The 15,117-nt window shown below is 44.7% G+C and overlaps 1 protein-coding gene across 2 annotated transcripts in view; it reads right to left on the reverse strand.

Annotated features, from left to right (window-relative positions):
• Window positions 1-15,117, reverse strand: part of lmbr1 (limb development membrane protein 1) — a 73,153-nt gene that overhangs the window by 23,112 nt on the left and 34,924 nt on the right. For both annotated transcript variants that reach the window (XM_080752005.1, XM_080752006.1), the window contains 7 exons: window positions 14,468-14,594; window positions 13,173-13,241; window positions 10,740-10,804; window positions 9,992-10,064; window positions 5,911-6,003; window positions 3,461-3,537; window positions 2,816-2,893 (listed from right to left, as the gene is read on the reverse strand). In XM_080752005.1, the coding sequence (XP_080608131.1) occupies window positions 2,816-2,893; window positions 3,461-3,537; window positions 5,911-6,003; window positions 9,992-10,064; window positions 10,740-10,804; window positions 13,173-13,241; window positions 14,468-14,594 (582 nt within the window). The remainder of the gene's footprint in view (window positions 1-2,815; window positions 2,894-3,460; window positions 3,538-5,910; window positions 6,004-9,991; window positions 10,065-10,739; window positions 10,805-13,172; window positions 13,242-14,467; window positions 14,595-15,117) is intronic.

The following is a 15,117-nucleotide window of genomic DNA, read 5'->3' on the forward strand; positions in this document are numbered from 1 at the left end:
AGTGTGAGGAAGTGTAAAAAGGGAGGGCACTATAAGGGCATTTGCAGGGGTGGGGGTAGACCAGCAGGGGTGTCGCACCAAATTCTGGGCCCTGGGTACAAGGATTCACTGCGGGCCCCCCATGAATGTTCTTCATAGGGGAAGGAGGGGGTTTAACACATTTAGACCATTATTTTGTGCTTTAACTACATAGGTTTTTTTGAAAAACCTATGTTTCTATGTCAGCAGTGCTCAAACCTTTTCATGTGAAGGACCCCCAAAATGATATGTATTTGACCAAGGACCCCCATCTCAAAATATTTCGTTCCAGGGACCACCCCAGAAGCAAAATTTGAGTTACAAAAGTTTGAGTTACAAAAATACATATATGAGTTAAAAAATACATATATTCAAAGTAGGGTTGGGATGCGATTAAAAAAATGAATCGAATTAATTACAGGCTTTGTAATTAATTAATCGCAATTAATCGCATTTTAATCGCATATTAATATTTGACCAGAGAATCTTTTTTTTCAAGTAAAACATATTTTGTTGTACGAGTGAATCAACGAGTGAGTTTTTTAAATCTAAATTTCTTATCCACTGGGCCAAGCAAAGCGCTCTGATCGGCTACTTCTCCCTTTGCGTTTGTTGTCTCTTCTTGGTTGGTGCATTGCTATGATCGCTATGCCCGAAACTGAAGGTTCTGTGGTGCAAAAACTAAGTGCGATTAAAATGCGTTATTTTTTTTAATCACGTTAATTTTCTGTAATTAATTAATCGCAATTAATCAGTTAAAGTCCCAGCCCTAATTCAAAGATTTGCACACATTTTCACGACTTTTCAAAAATAGCAGATCTACAAGCTCGCAACGCGGCACTCGGTGCTGCGCTGTTGTGAGCTTGTATATCTGCTATTTCTAAATAGCTAAAGTATAAAATAATGAAAGCCCCCTCCCTCCACCTTGGGCCCTAGTAACTCAGTCCCACTTCTCCCCCCCCTTGTGACGCCCCTGTAGACCGGTGAGATGGATATCATATATGGGTATTGATCGTGTCTGAGGATGAGACGCTACACACACCCCACCCCCGCCGCGGCGTGAGATCAGAGGAGTGGCACGGGTCCAGCTCATCAAACAGCGCAGGAGCGTTTAGCGGGCCCGCGCTGTCAGGGGAGGACAGCCCCGAGCCAAATGACAAGTGTAATTTGGGGGATTTTCTTGCGACGCGTCATGCCAAAGAAAATATCTCTCACACACTCTCTCTGTTTCTCTCCTCCGATAAAATAATTGGAATGTCGAGGAGGGCAACTCGGTCGAGGAGCTGCGAAATAAAGGGAGGGGAAATAGGATACATTATGTTGCCCTTTCACGGAGAAAAGAATGCAACCGCAAAAACACGCACGTACGCACACACAGACACACACAGACACGCACACGCACACACACACACACACACACACACACACACACACACACACACACACACACACCTCTGTCACTGCAGACGAGATTAGATAAGCGGGCTTAAAAACACATTGCATGTAAAGGTAAGGAGATGAGAGTCATCCACCTGGCTTGGACCCCCCTTTTCACCTGCCGTGGGGTCTCGGCCTCAACAGCAGGGGAGAGAAAAAGGGCATGCGAAAAAGCCGCTTTCCTAACTCAACTCCACCGTGGACCACCGTAGCTCTCGCTCATTTAATCTGCGTGCTGCTGTGAAATGACTTCCAATGAGCTTCCCCTAAACACAAGACTGATTAACATCTGGGGCCGGCCGAGCCTTTCCCTTCAACGACGTGCACCTGAGCATATCCGGAATGTGATTTATGTCTCCGCCGGGGGAGCATAGCGGCTCTGATAGGGAGGTAGGCCGGGGGGGGGGGGGGGGGGGGTGTTAAAGGGTGTTAGTGAGTCTGTAAATCTGCAGGCGTGTGTGTGTGTGTGTGTGTGTGTGTGTGTGTATACCTGTGTGAGTATGCACTTTTACACTAGCTGTATACATGTCCCTATGCCTAACAGGAACAAACTTTACAGTATACTTCCAAGATCATCGGACTTCCCGCACCCACACTTTCTGATATGAACAATAAAGCCATCACACACTTTCTGATATGAATAACAAGGCCATCACGCGCTTAGCACTTTCAATGACACTGATCATTCCCTGTATCGCTACTTAAACCTCATGCCATCTGGGCAAAGATACAGAACACTGAGGAGGGAAAAGCTTCGTTTTAGCAGGTGTTTTGTCCCCTTAGCCAATTGCAGCATTAAACAAACTGCCCCCCGTTTTCTGTGTACGGTGGGGGACCTCATGTATTGTCTTGGTGATACGTTGCTTTGTGCTATGTATTGCTTTCGAAAAGACTTATGAAGACAAATATCCCTTTGGGGACAATAAACATTATTATTATTACTGCTCCTACAGATTTTGCCCTAAAATCACACAAATCGCTACACAGTATATCTACACTCATGTCATCTACATGGATCTGTCCCATATAGCGCCACCTTCAGGCCGATTTTTTAAAACACATTGTTGGACACTACTCCTACAGATTTTGCCCTAAAATCACGCAAATCGATACACAGTATGTCTACACTCATGTCATCAACATGGATCTGTCCCATATAGCGCCACCATCAGGCCGATTTTTTCAAACACATTTTTGGACACTGCTCCTACACATTTTGGCCTAAAATCACGCTGCGACCTGACGGTCGCTTATCTCCCGATTAGGGAGTCTTACTGGTTATTATTATGTGTGTGTGTGTGTGTGTGCGTGTGCATGTGTGTCTGTGCGTGTGTGTGTGTACACAATGCAGTAGACTCACTGTGGATCCCTTTGGCATGGCGGTCTCATCCACTAGAAGGTAGAGAATATTCAATGCCACCATCAGAACGGAGATTGTCTGCAGCAGAGACAGAGGGAAGAAGTTGCTTAACAAATGGTGGAGTTAATAAAACTCACAAAAACATCACATAAAAAAATGTTGTGGTTCCAAGAATCACAATTAAGTAGCATCGCGGGAGCCCCCTGCCGAGCCACAGCGCGCATGGCAGCGGCGGAAAACAAAGCCTCCTCCTCGACAGTAAACTGTCATTTAGGTGCTCACAAGCTCATAACCCAAACAATGGTCTCACAACCCAAACAATGCGGTGGGGCTGTTTTGATGCACGTGCCGCACATTTCCGATGCACGTGCCCTTTCGGCACCGCAAACAATAATGTGATCACATGGGATTTCCACACTATAATCTATCCAAAATCACAGCATCTGCAAAGGCGGCTATTAGGGCCTTTTCCTCAAACAGCCATTAAAATTTTAAAGTACATCCCCACCCAGAGGCTTGGCATGCAGCGTGAGACCCGAGTGCGGAGGTGCAACACGTGCGAGTCTCCGTGGGCACCAGCCAGGCTGCGTACGCCATGAGTAAACAGTGCAGCGTCTAATGATAGGTCAGCGGCAAACTACCCACCGTTCCTGAGAGCAGTATCAGCATCACTATGGGATACAGCAGGTTCTTCTCCCAGCCTGATGCTTTCTTTCTCCTCTCTAGAGGGGGAGGACGAGAGGGAGAGGCAAGGTTATTAGATAACGGAAACTAACCAAAACTAAAATTAATATAAATAAATGAATGCCCTTCATTTTCGTTTTTCTTGTTGATTTTCCAACAGTAACTGGATATACATTTTATAATGGCATCTTGTTGAGTTTTTATTACACTATAGAGAGTATGTGCATGCATGAAGTGAATGGCAAATCGAGTGGCAAAGTGAGTTCAATGTCATTTAATGCAATCAGATAGGACTTTTCTGTTTGGGCTGTCAAGGCCAGAAAGTAGCTTTTTGCCACTCAGTACCCACATAATTTCCAGGTATGATGATGTCTTGCGCATACCCTCTATACTTACTCTGACCTTTTTGGATCCTGAAGCTGAGAAATAACCCAAAGTATGAAAAAAAGGAAACTAAAAAAAAAAAAAAAACTAGCAAACCGCCTCTAAAAACAAATTAAAACAAACTGAATTAGAAAAAAAAGAAACAAACTAAAATGAAACAATAATACAAAGGAGACAGGCAGATGGAACACATACTGTATAGACAACTCCTCCAGTCAATACAAATACGGATCCAATTCCCCACATTTAAATCATGAGCTGATCTCCGGCCTAAACATCATTTTCCTTACATAGGTTAATTAATATACTGATGAAAGGTGACTACTGAAACCTCAGGCACCTGGGGCTTTGTTTACAGTTTGTACAACTTGGTTTGGTAAAACACATCGTGAGTGTGTGCACTGAACACAATCTCCCCTCTCATCGGCCCCTGCAGGTAATATCTAGTGCACAGCTCTTCATAAGTTACAGCCTTCCTCTTTAATTAGCCATCCTTATCGCAAGCCTTAGTTAGTGGAAACAATAATAGCACCCTACATAAAAGGAAGTGCAAAGAAATTAATATTGTGATTTATATTCGCACACCTGAGATATTGCCACCGATGTACCTCTGTGTTCTCAAGTCAAAAGAAAGGGGAAACTGTCAAGCTGTATCTACAGTATACATCTTGATTGTTCTAACCTGATAACCAGTCTTATTTCGGTAGCACGTCATCTGTTTGCAGGCAAGGCACACGTACACCCTCACCCGTGGGTGGCTCTATAATTGTGGTGTAACGGACCCCAGTAACTGCATCAATGCATCGCTTTTAATTTCAACAAGTATATCGATATGTAAACAGCAACATATGTTATCGTTTGACTTTGTATCGTATTGTTTTGCATTGCAAATAATCGATTGTATCGATATTAAGTACTTGTGTGTTGTATTTAACAATTTTAAGAAAAAAGAGAAAGAGTGGTTTAAAGGAGTAGTTCACCCCCAAAATGATTTTTTTTCTATTGATTAGTCATGCCATGGAGAGTAGAGTTCAATAATATTTTTTGGTTTTTGTCACATTCCTAAGACAAAAAATTGATTAGAGTAAATTTACCCCCATTCTTGTTATCACATTTTCGTCTTAGGAATGCGACAAAAAACAAAAAATATTATTGAACTCTACTCTCCATGACATGACTAATCAATAGAAAAAAAGTCATTTTGGGGGTGAACTACTACTTTAATTACTTTTCCATTCCATATCGCTACACTTGGTGGTCTATCGATAATTGTGTGTATTCTCTGTGTTCATGCCGGTTTTGTTGCGGTTTGTCATGTGTGTTCAAATACAATGTCCATGTATTTGCCAGAGAATCAATATTAAATGTTTCCCTTAAAAAACTTGCATTATCCATGCTAAATGTATTAGCTTAAGTTACTTTATCGATTTTAAATCACTGAATCGTATTGCCATGAATTAACCAATATCGTCCATGTATCGTATCATCAACCTTTATCATGATGCGTATCGTATCGCTGTTAAAATGTATCGTTACACCTCTACTCTTTAATATCTTATTTTAAGGACACGTCTATAGTCAGACGCTGACGCACATTTGACTCGACTCAATACCATGCACCCACTCGCATCTCAGCGCACAGCCCTCCCTGCCTCCTAGAGAAGTTTGCCAAGTGCACTTCATATGCACTGCCCTGCTAAATTAATGACATCACTAAAAGGCTGGCCACAATATAAAGTTTGCATCCTGTCCAATATCGTAAGTGCCTTTGTGCCCCGCAACCCCCCCTGCTCCCCAAAAGACTCACGCACGCTGCGCCACATTTATAATATCCCAAACTGGATGGAAAAGAATAATTATCAGGCAGTTTTGGTCCTGGTCCAAATTAAGAACTTAAGACCGTAAGGGAGAAAGGGCCTGCCCGACAGCAATATGTAAAAAGCAAAGCTTCTTGGCATATGTTTTGGTGGTTATTTAAGGTCCTATGAGAAAATATATTGGGCCGCTCACAGAGTACAAATACTTACCCAATTTATTTCTCTGATTTCTGACACTGTCCAGCTCCTTGTTGAGCTGGTGAACGGAGGAGCCTCTGCGACTGTAAATGTGCAGGGATGAACCTGTGGACATAAATCATTGTATTGTCTTAACCGGTGTTTATACTTTCAGTGACATGATCAGTTGTTATCTTAACACTTATCATACTCAAGCACCACTTATTCACTTAAACATCTGCCAAGCATCTGCCAGAATATCCAAAGAAACGTGTTGATTCAGTTGTGAAAACGTCAAAACAGGATCATGAGGGCAAAATATACCATGGTCAGTCTATGTACCACCCGGTGTGGCCTGTCGTTCAGTTAAAATGTACCGTATACATATTATCTTTCTCATGTTGATGCCTTCTTGGTTTTGTTTTTGTCCCTGGAAAAGTGCGAGGCAGTGCCTTAATGGTACAATTAAGAGGACATCAACTTGTCATGGTAATTGCCTAACCTCAACAGATGGCACTTGACACAACTAATGTGTCTCTCATCCGATTGTATGCCGTTTTGACCTCTTTTTCTTTATTAAGAAATACCGCCAAAACAGGTAATCCTGTTCAGAACACAACAATGTGATCTCAAACATGCAAAAAAAAAAAAAAAAGTATAATAATCTCTGTGTCAGGAGCTGTCTAGCGCATGCCACGACTGGTTGGGCAGGTTGGGAGAAGACAGCAAGGGATTCTCCAGGAAAACCGCAAGGCCAGCTCATTTAAGGCTAATTTATCCGTTTCACTCTGTTTCCCTTCCAGCCTTGACGTACAGAGCGTAAAAGGGCCCCCTCGGAGCCAAACTGGAAGAGTATCCATTTGCATCCCCTGGGGTGATTGGCAGATCAAGACCAATTAGTTCAGTGTTACACTGTTACCAGCATGCAATAAAAATACCATCTTTCATCTTTGTTACAGGAGTGAAGGACCAATCACTTTGATCAAACCCCCTGTTCTCCCTCTCTGTTATTATGACACGCCCTGTCTGGATAGGTTTAAGTAGGCAAAGAGAGAGAGAGAGAGAGAGAGAGAGAGAGAGAGTGAGAGCGAGAAAAAGAGAGAGTTGAGGGGTGTTTGTCTGTGCCCTCGCCGATACCTGTCGTAGGGGATCTAAGCTAAGGGAAAGTTTGAAACCCCTCGGAGCAAACGCCGTCACAATACAACAGGAAATGTCACGGGCAGTTCACCAGCGTTCTCTCTCTCTCTCTCCAAGAGATGAACCGAGCGAGTCCCCCCGGGGGGGAGCCGTGTCTGCTCAGCCGCGAGTGAACTAATCTATCACCTATCTGCAGAACATATCCAAACACAGCCTCACCTGTCACCCGGGACAGATAAATCATTTCTCAAATATTATTCACGTTCTTTAATACCCATGACTAATAGGAGGGCTCAACCTAAATACAAAGAACAATATCATTACTTGTTATGAAGGAAGAGGAACGTGTCTCAAGCGAACTGCGGCGTCTGGACCAGACATCTTTCCAATCAAAAAAGGTAAAATATATGGACCAGACTTATTTCTACTGCTGGCAGCAGCCAGTGAAAAAGACCTGACTGAGTTACGGCGAGGTAAGAGATGCTGAGTGAGGCTTCTGGCAGCCAAGAGGACCGGAATAATTCAACGTATCCTCTCCAACCTTCACCGCCAGTCCAGCGATTACGTCATCTGCAATTATGCTAAACGCCATGCTGAAACGGCGGGACGGCGCTGGCAAGGTCATCGTGCCGCATAGCATCTGGACACGAGCACTCTGCTATCGGAGCAGAGGGGCCAAGGAGCCGTCCCGGGCCAAGACTGACAGCGGCACAGCAAAAAGGGGACAGTATGGACAAGTGTGTGTGCTACGTGTGTGAGTGTACCATCCGCATACATGAACAATACATACAATAAGTTACTGTCCCAGCTAATTACTTAGTAATTCCATAGTCAGTCTTCCTTGGTATCCATGTCTGATCGCATTCCATCCTGCAATTTCCCAGCGTAATAGTTTGCACCGCCAAGAGGTGCATCGCGTGTATTGACAACGCCGCATCAGCATGTTAATCGTGTTTGCGGTGTGTATGCCAACCTGCCCCAAATCATTAGTAGACAGAGACACCTGGTGGAGGGGGCTAAAGATCAAGCCGAGCCCCAATGACATGAGGCTCAGGTCCCGCCAGGGAGAACAAAGGACGAGACCTGCTCCGATCTGTATCTAATAACATCACCTGTCACAAGAGCCACTCTCAAAACTCTCTCAAGCACATGCGATACAGACAAGGTCAAACATGAGAGCTTTCGTCCCCCTGTGTGTGTGTGTGTGTGTTAAGCACCGGCTGCTTATCTGATAGTGTCAGGAGCGTGTCACTGCGTGTCTCCCACCATGTCACATTGGCCCAGTTGCACTACCTGACAGAGTAAACAAACACACACAGCCAGTCAGCCAGGATAAGCCACAAGCTGCCGGTCTACAGCAAATAAACCAATCCACAAAGTCATTACGGGTTGGAAATTGCGCGGGGAGAGAGAGGGAGACCAGAAGTGTAAATAAACTTTGATACATCAGTCGATGCGGCTCAGTGGGCCACGCATCTGCAAATGAAAAAGCGGTGGGGAACGGGAACGGGTGTGATGTACCAGAGGACGCTGAACGCAGGGTGGAACACAGGTGATGCGAGACGAGAGGGGGGCAACATTGTTTGCTTCTGGAGTGTGTCCTGTGAACTGTTTCTGAACCACCGCCTTCTCAAACCTCTCAGAAGATCAAGAGGAAAGCTACTGTAGCCTCCCCCCCCACCGTCCCCCCTCAGTTTATCCGATGTGTGTGTGTGTGTGTGTGTGTGAGAGAGAGAATCTGTGGCTGTTGGGGAACATCCATATGATTATGTATATAGAAAACATTCTTGGCATGCCTGATAAGCACAAGTTTTTAAAACACTCCAACCAACCGACATCCTCCTTTACCCCCCTCTTTATCCCCCTGAAGCCTGCTCCATTTAACAGCATTCGGTGTAGGTTGGCCAACGTGCCCTGGTGGAGATGTCAGAGGCCGCCTGCTATTGTTCTCACCTCACGGTGCCTTGCAAAGATCAAAAGTGCCCGAGGACCGATAAGGAACAGATTACAATTATTTTGTCATAGTTGTTCAAAGCGGGGCAGCTTGGCGCACACCCTAGGTAACCCTACGCTTAGGTGGCAGTCTATGGGAGGAGGCCGGCGTAGCGTTCCATAACATGGGGCTAATCAGCAGGAGATCTCCTTTACCTCCCGGGTGTGAAAGGACTCCCATCCTCTTCATTTGCTTGCATCTGTACACTTGGTTGCGTGCTTGAGTTAATATTAAAGTATGTTTTGGCCCCTGGCCCAAATACTTCCTGCGCTGTTGGATTGTTCAACGCCAAAAGAAGGAATTTGGGATTGAAGCAGGCCTGCAAGATGAAAAGGAAATGCAGGTTCGACAAATAATAACACCTCGACTGTTTCTCAAAACGCACGCTCTCTGTAGACTCTGCCTTTGTGCTTTAATTGAGAATAGCACAAAAAAGTGCCCCAACTCTGCAAGGCCATTGAGACTGTTCTGTTTGGGCATCCTTTTTGACAGCCAGGCGTGCCGTGCAGGCTACCAATTCCATTATAGGCCTGATGATCTCAGTGAGGCAATCACTTCACCAGTAGTGACAGTGGCACTTTGAGTGGTCTTAAATGGACTATTAAAAACTTCTGAAATGTAAAATATGGCTGTCCTACTTAGACAACACTTATGGGGGGGAGGGGGGGAGGGAGAGAGAGAGAGAGAGAGAGAGAGAGAGAGAGAGAGAGAGAGAGAGACAGACAGACAGACAGACAGACAGACAGACAGACAGACAGACAGACACACACTACGGGCAGTAGTGGTAACTGTGCGTGTGTGTTTCCCTGTGTCTGTGTGCAGATGGGCATTTTTGTGTAGCTGATTCGTCACTGCTAATGTGTGCCAGTGCGGCGCGCTCCATCACACTCATCAGGGCAGTCCACCCTGCCCACCCACCCACTCCTCCGTCCCCTCCTCCTCCCACTCGGCTGTAATGTGCTAACACGTCTCCCACAGACGCACCGTTTAATCTCCTCTGAAGGGCTTCCTCCTGCAAATGGATGCAGTAAATCTGCTCGTCCAGGTCCTCCAGGATCTGCGGAGGGAGGGGTAGAAATGAAATGGGTTATAATTAGGCCCAAAGTGGGACTGGACGACGACGGCAGATGGGAGGATGAGTCGGTGATGTATTAGTAGTCCTGGTGTCGCCGCACAACATGCTAATGGGCCAACCGAGACAAGACAAAGCAAAATAATCATACTCCACCTCTGGAGCATTAGCAAACTTCGACCGGTATCACCAGTAGGGATGGGACGTTAACCGTTTTTTTAATCGTTTATCGCAAAAAAAAAAAAAAAACACGCCGTTTGTAACATCCAACGATCTTCTCTTCTTTCACCCGGAAAAGAAAAACTGTAACCGCAACAGCTATGGTCTGTTGAAAAAAAGCTCATTTGACGAAAGCACAATCTGGGAGTAGAAATCGAGTTGTATCAATTTTTATGAATTTGCTATCATTGGTCTGGGCAGACAAAAGAACCTACAGGAAAGTCCCTCCAGGTGCGGGAGACCGCAGTCTATAATAAAACAACGAACGCGTTATAGCGTCAATGGCAACCAATGTGTTTAGATTACCGTGATAATATCGTTAATCGCAATTATTTTTGCCAAAAATAATAGTGACTTGTAATTTTCATATCATCCCCATCCCATCCCTAATCTCTTAGAAACCGGAAAAGAAATGAAATGTCATTCTCATTGATTACTCACCGTTGGCTTGACCAGTAGCTGGCCCATGACGGTGAACATCCTGGACAGGCCCACGGGAGTACACACTAGACGGGGAGACACAGATGAGTCACTGCTGAACCTTGACCAGTATTATTACTACAATATCAGCATGACACGGCAATATATTTATTACAAGAAGGAAATGTGTTACGTTGATGAGTCACCGCTGAACCCGGGCCATTATTACTACAATATGAGCATGACGTGGCGATATTTATTACGAGGAAATGTGTTACGTTGTTCTGCTGCAAGTAAGATCTATGGCGATGCTGCAATATCTCTAGGCAATGGGGTTTCAATGCACTCAATCAAAAATTATTACATTCCATCAGTGGGTGTAGGGCAGTGGTTCTCAAACATTCTTTGGCTCAGGGTACTCCTGTAAATAACCTTTTCATCCACGGCACCCCTGAATTAGAGCATACATTATTAAATAAGTCATATTATAATCATATGTCATATTATGGTACGTAGATATGTAAATCTTTCCCACTAAGCTGCAGTGTGCGTTTCCATTAGAACAGATTGAAACAACTTGAACCACAGCATCCCTATTCTGGGGAGAACATCAGCCCAAAACAGCCGATCTACAAGCTCACAACATGTCGTAAGGCGATGCATTGTGGTAGATCTGCTGTTTTTTGTGAAGAGATTTGGCGTAGATCAGGGGTCTTCAACGTTTTCAGGCCGAGGACCCCTTTGTTGAGAGAGAGATGAAGCAGGGACCCCCACAACCTTCTCATAGATTTCTTAGTTTCATTGTTTGACAGCACATTCGTCAGTGTATTTTGGTCAATTTGTGTTTTCAGATATTTAACCACTTGAACCGTCGATACTTATAAAACTTGACCTTTCATTCTGTACTTAGTCTGCTCCTTTTCCCCTCTACATCAAAGCTCTTTGCCTAAAATAGCCGATCTACAAGCTCACAACGCCTCGCAGCGCAGAGCTTGTAGATCTGCTATTTTTGGCTAAAGTTCTCCGAATATGGACGCTATGGTTCAAGTGGTTAATATAAATAAGGAGAAAAGTTTCTATCACACAAAGATTTGGGGGACCCCCTGTTGTAACTCTGAGGACTCCCTAGGGGTCCCGGACCCCCTGTTGAAGACCCCTGGCGTAGATAGTAAAGTGCATCTCATTTATAGAGGGTCTGAGACCAGTGGTTAAACTGATAATATTTGGAATTAATCAATATCACTTCAAACTACTTTGCGGCACCCCTGGACTTGCATCATAGGGCAGTAGGAGCGAGATCATTTAGCGACCTACAACCGGGTCGCGACGTGGTCGGTAGTTTTCAGCGACCGGGTCGCTAAATCGAGCGACCGGGTCGCTAAATCGAGCGACCGGGTCGCTAAATCACCGACCGCGCCGCTAAATCGACCGACCCGGTCGCTAAATCTACCGACCTGCCTGCAGTTTTAGGTCGGTAGATTTAGCGACCCGGTTGGTACATCTAGTGACCCGGTCGGAAGATTTTGCGCCCCAGTCGGTCGATTTAGCGACCCGGTCGCTCGCTTTAGCGGCGCGGTCAGTGATTTAGCGACGCGGTCGGTGATTTAGCGACCCGGTCGGGAGGTTGCGTGGCAGGTTAGCCTAACTGAGGTAAGGTTACTGAGGTTAGGTTTAGGGTTAGGGTTAGGGTTAGTAGCCCGGTGGTCGGTGGAAGCGACCACCGGTCGGTGGATTTACCTACCTGGTCGCTGGATTAGCGTCCCGGTCGGTGGAATTAGCGACCCGGTCGGTGGTTTTAACGTCCCGGTCGGTGGTTTTAGCGTCCCGGTCGGTCGATTTAGCGACCCGGTCGGTGTTTTAGCGTCCCGGTCGGTGGTTTTAGCGTCCCGGTCGGTGGTTTTACCGTCCCAGTCGGTCGATTTAGCGACCCGGTCGCTGAAAACTACCGACCACGTCGCGACCCGGTTGTAGGTCGCTAAATGATCTCGCCCTCTCTCTCATAGGGTGCCGTGTAGGGCTGTCACGATTATGACATTTTACATGACGATTAATTATCACTCAAATAATTGCGATTAACGATTTAATTGTGTTTTTGTCATTGACAATGACATTTCTGTTTGGCTTTTAGGCTTTGAAGTTGCACATGGTAGATATGACACATAACCTAAATATACAAAGAAATTACTGACATATTTGACAACTTTATACTTAAAAAAGAACATTGATAGTGGAAATAGCAGATCTACAAGCTCACAACGGACGCGTTGTGAGCTTGTAGATCTGCTATTTCCACTATTTTTGACCTTTTTTTTTTAAATATATGAACATTTTTCAACATGGAAACGATTATGACGATTATGAAAAATAATAGACAACGATTATGTAATAATTGTCTAGTGCCCTAGTGCCGTGTCACCCACTTTGAGAAACCCTGGTGCAGGGTTGAGTACTTACTCAGTAGAAGCAGTCCCCCCATCAGAGAGATACACGAGTAGAGGTATGGCAGGTAGAACTCCCAGAGATCTGGAGAGGCAAAAGACTTCGAATTAAGACAGAAGTGACAAAGAAGTGTCAAAGCATTACTCCACTCTTAAAGGAGTAGTTCACAAAAAAAGAAAACTTATTTTCAATCAATTACACACCCAAATGAAGCCTTGAATTCATGGAGATTTGTGTTGTTTTTGTTGCATTCCTAAACCAATAATTCGATGACAGGGTCATCGGTCAATAGGAGACTCCAGGAAGGACATCAAATTATTGGCTCAGTCAGGAATGTGACAAACATAAATGAACTCAGGGCTTCAAAGGTGTGTAATTGATAGAAAATAAGTACTTTTTAGGGTGAACTACTCCTTTAAATAATAATGAAGGGCAAAAAAATCTGATCAAATCAAATAATATAAACCCAAATTGGAGGGGTCCAACAGGGGTCTGCAACGTTTATCAGGCTAAGTAGTGAGTGCCCTTTAGCTGAGAGAGAGATGAAGCAGGAACACCCCACCACTACATATTGTATACAATTGTGTTTAAGATTAAACTTTAACATAGATTTCATAGTGCTGTCAAGCACGTCTATCAAGCTATCTATCATCTTGTTTATTTGGATTCATGCTGATGTGTACTTTCCAGACATTAACCACTTATAAACATTCAATACTACTAAGTAAACATGACATTTGCCTCTACACCAAACTTCTTCACCGCAAATAGCAGATCTACAAGCTGACAATGCGTCGCAGCACGACACGTTGTCAGCTTCTAGACCGGCTATTTTCAGTGAATGTTTCGCCCCAGAATAGGGATGCTGGGGTTCAAGAGGTTAAAAACCCTATAGTAGTAGTAGTAACCCTGCTGAAGACCCATGCTCTACAGCAGGGGTCGGCAACCAGCACTGGTGCCATCATTGGCACAGAGGAGGGTAATCACTGGCACACTGGGATACGTGTTAGAGAGGTTTAAAATAAATTGTTTTAAAACATTTACATCTGATTCTGAATACAAATGACATCCTGCACATACCGTAATTCTACTTTCATTCAAACTCTGAACTCTGACTGGGGAAGGAGTCTAATGATGATTACAAAATGTCTTGATGTGGGAAAACAACTATGTATCATATCATGGACAATCAAAATGTTTTGGAAATATTTTATTTTCATGAGGTGTCATAATTAAATGTTATTACACTGACAATCAAGACAATAAAAACATGGCACTTCATGTCAGAAAGGTTGAAGACAGGGCTCTACCATAGAGCGACGCCATGCTGGCTGCGTCGTTGTCGATGAGCGCCGACGCCACCCACACTATGCCCAAGATCAGCAACGCAAGCAGGAAGAGCATCACAAATGTTTCCAGAATGCGTGACCTAATGCCCTGTGAGAGAAAATGGGAACAGACAAACAAACACACAAAGAAATACATTATCTGTGGGCTCCAGTCTTACACTACACACGGCAACATAATGCCCGATTTATTTAGATCGGCTATTTTCCCGCACACGACTTAAGCGAAACTCAGGCTCAACGCACAGAATGAGTGCCTCATTGCTAGAGGCCTGGGCCTGGGAGAGCCGAGCAGTACTACCCCGAGACCTCAAGTCCGCTCTATAAACATCACCCTCTTAATCCAGCTTCTCTCACATTAAAACAGCATCACCTCCATTTCACAGCACACAAACATAACATAAACGCTCGCCGTGGACTCCTGCGTAAAACAACTCTTTTATATGCACATATTGGCGTCTATAAAGCAGGTCTCGACTGACTGGTGGGACGGTAGTGGTAGAGGTGAAATTAAAAAGAAGGGTTAAAGAAAAAAAGAGCGCTGCTGTACAGGACCTGGGCCAGCTAGCTACTGTCTTGCGATTGAGTGCAGGCCTCCCATCTGGGGCCGATTA

Source organism: Nannobrachium achirus, assembly GCF_963921795.1.
Source record: "Nannobrachium achirus genome assembly, chromosome: 21".
NCBI lineage: Eukaryota > Metazoa > Chordata > Actinopteri > Myctophiformes > Myctophidae > Nannobrachium > Nannobrachium achirus.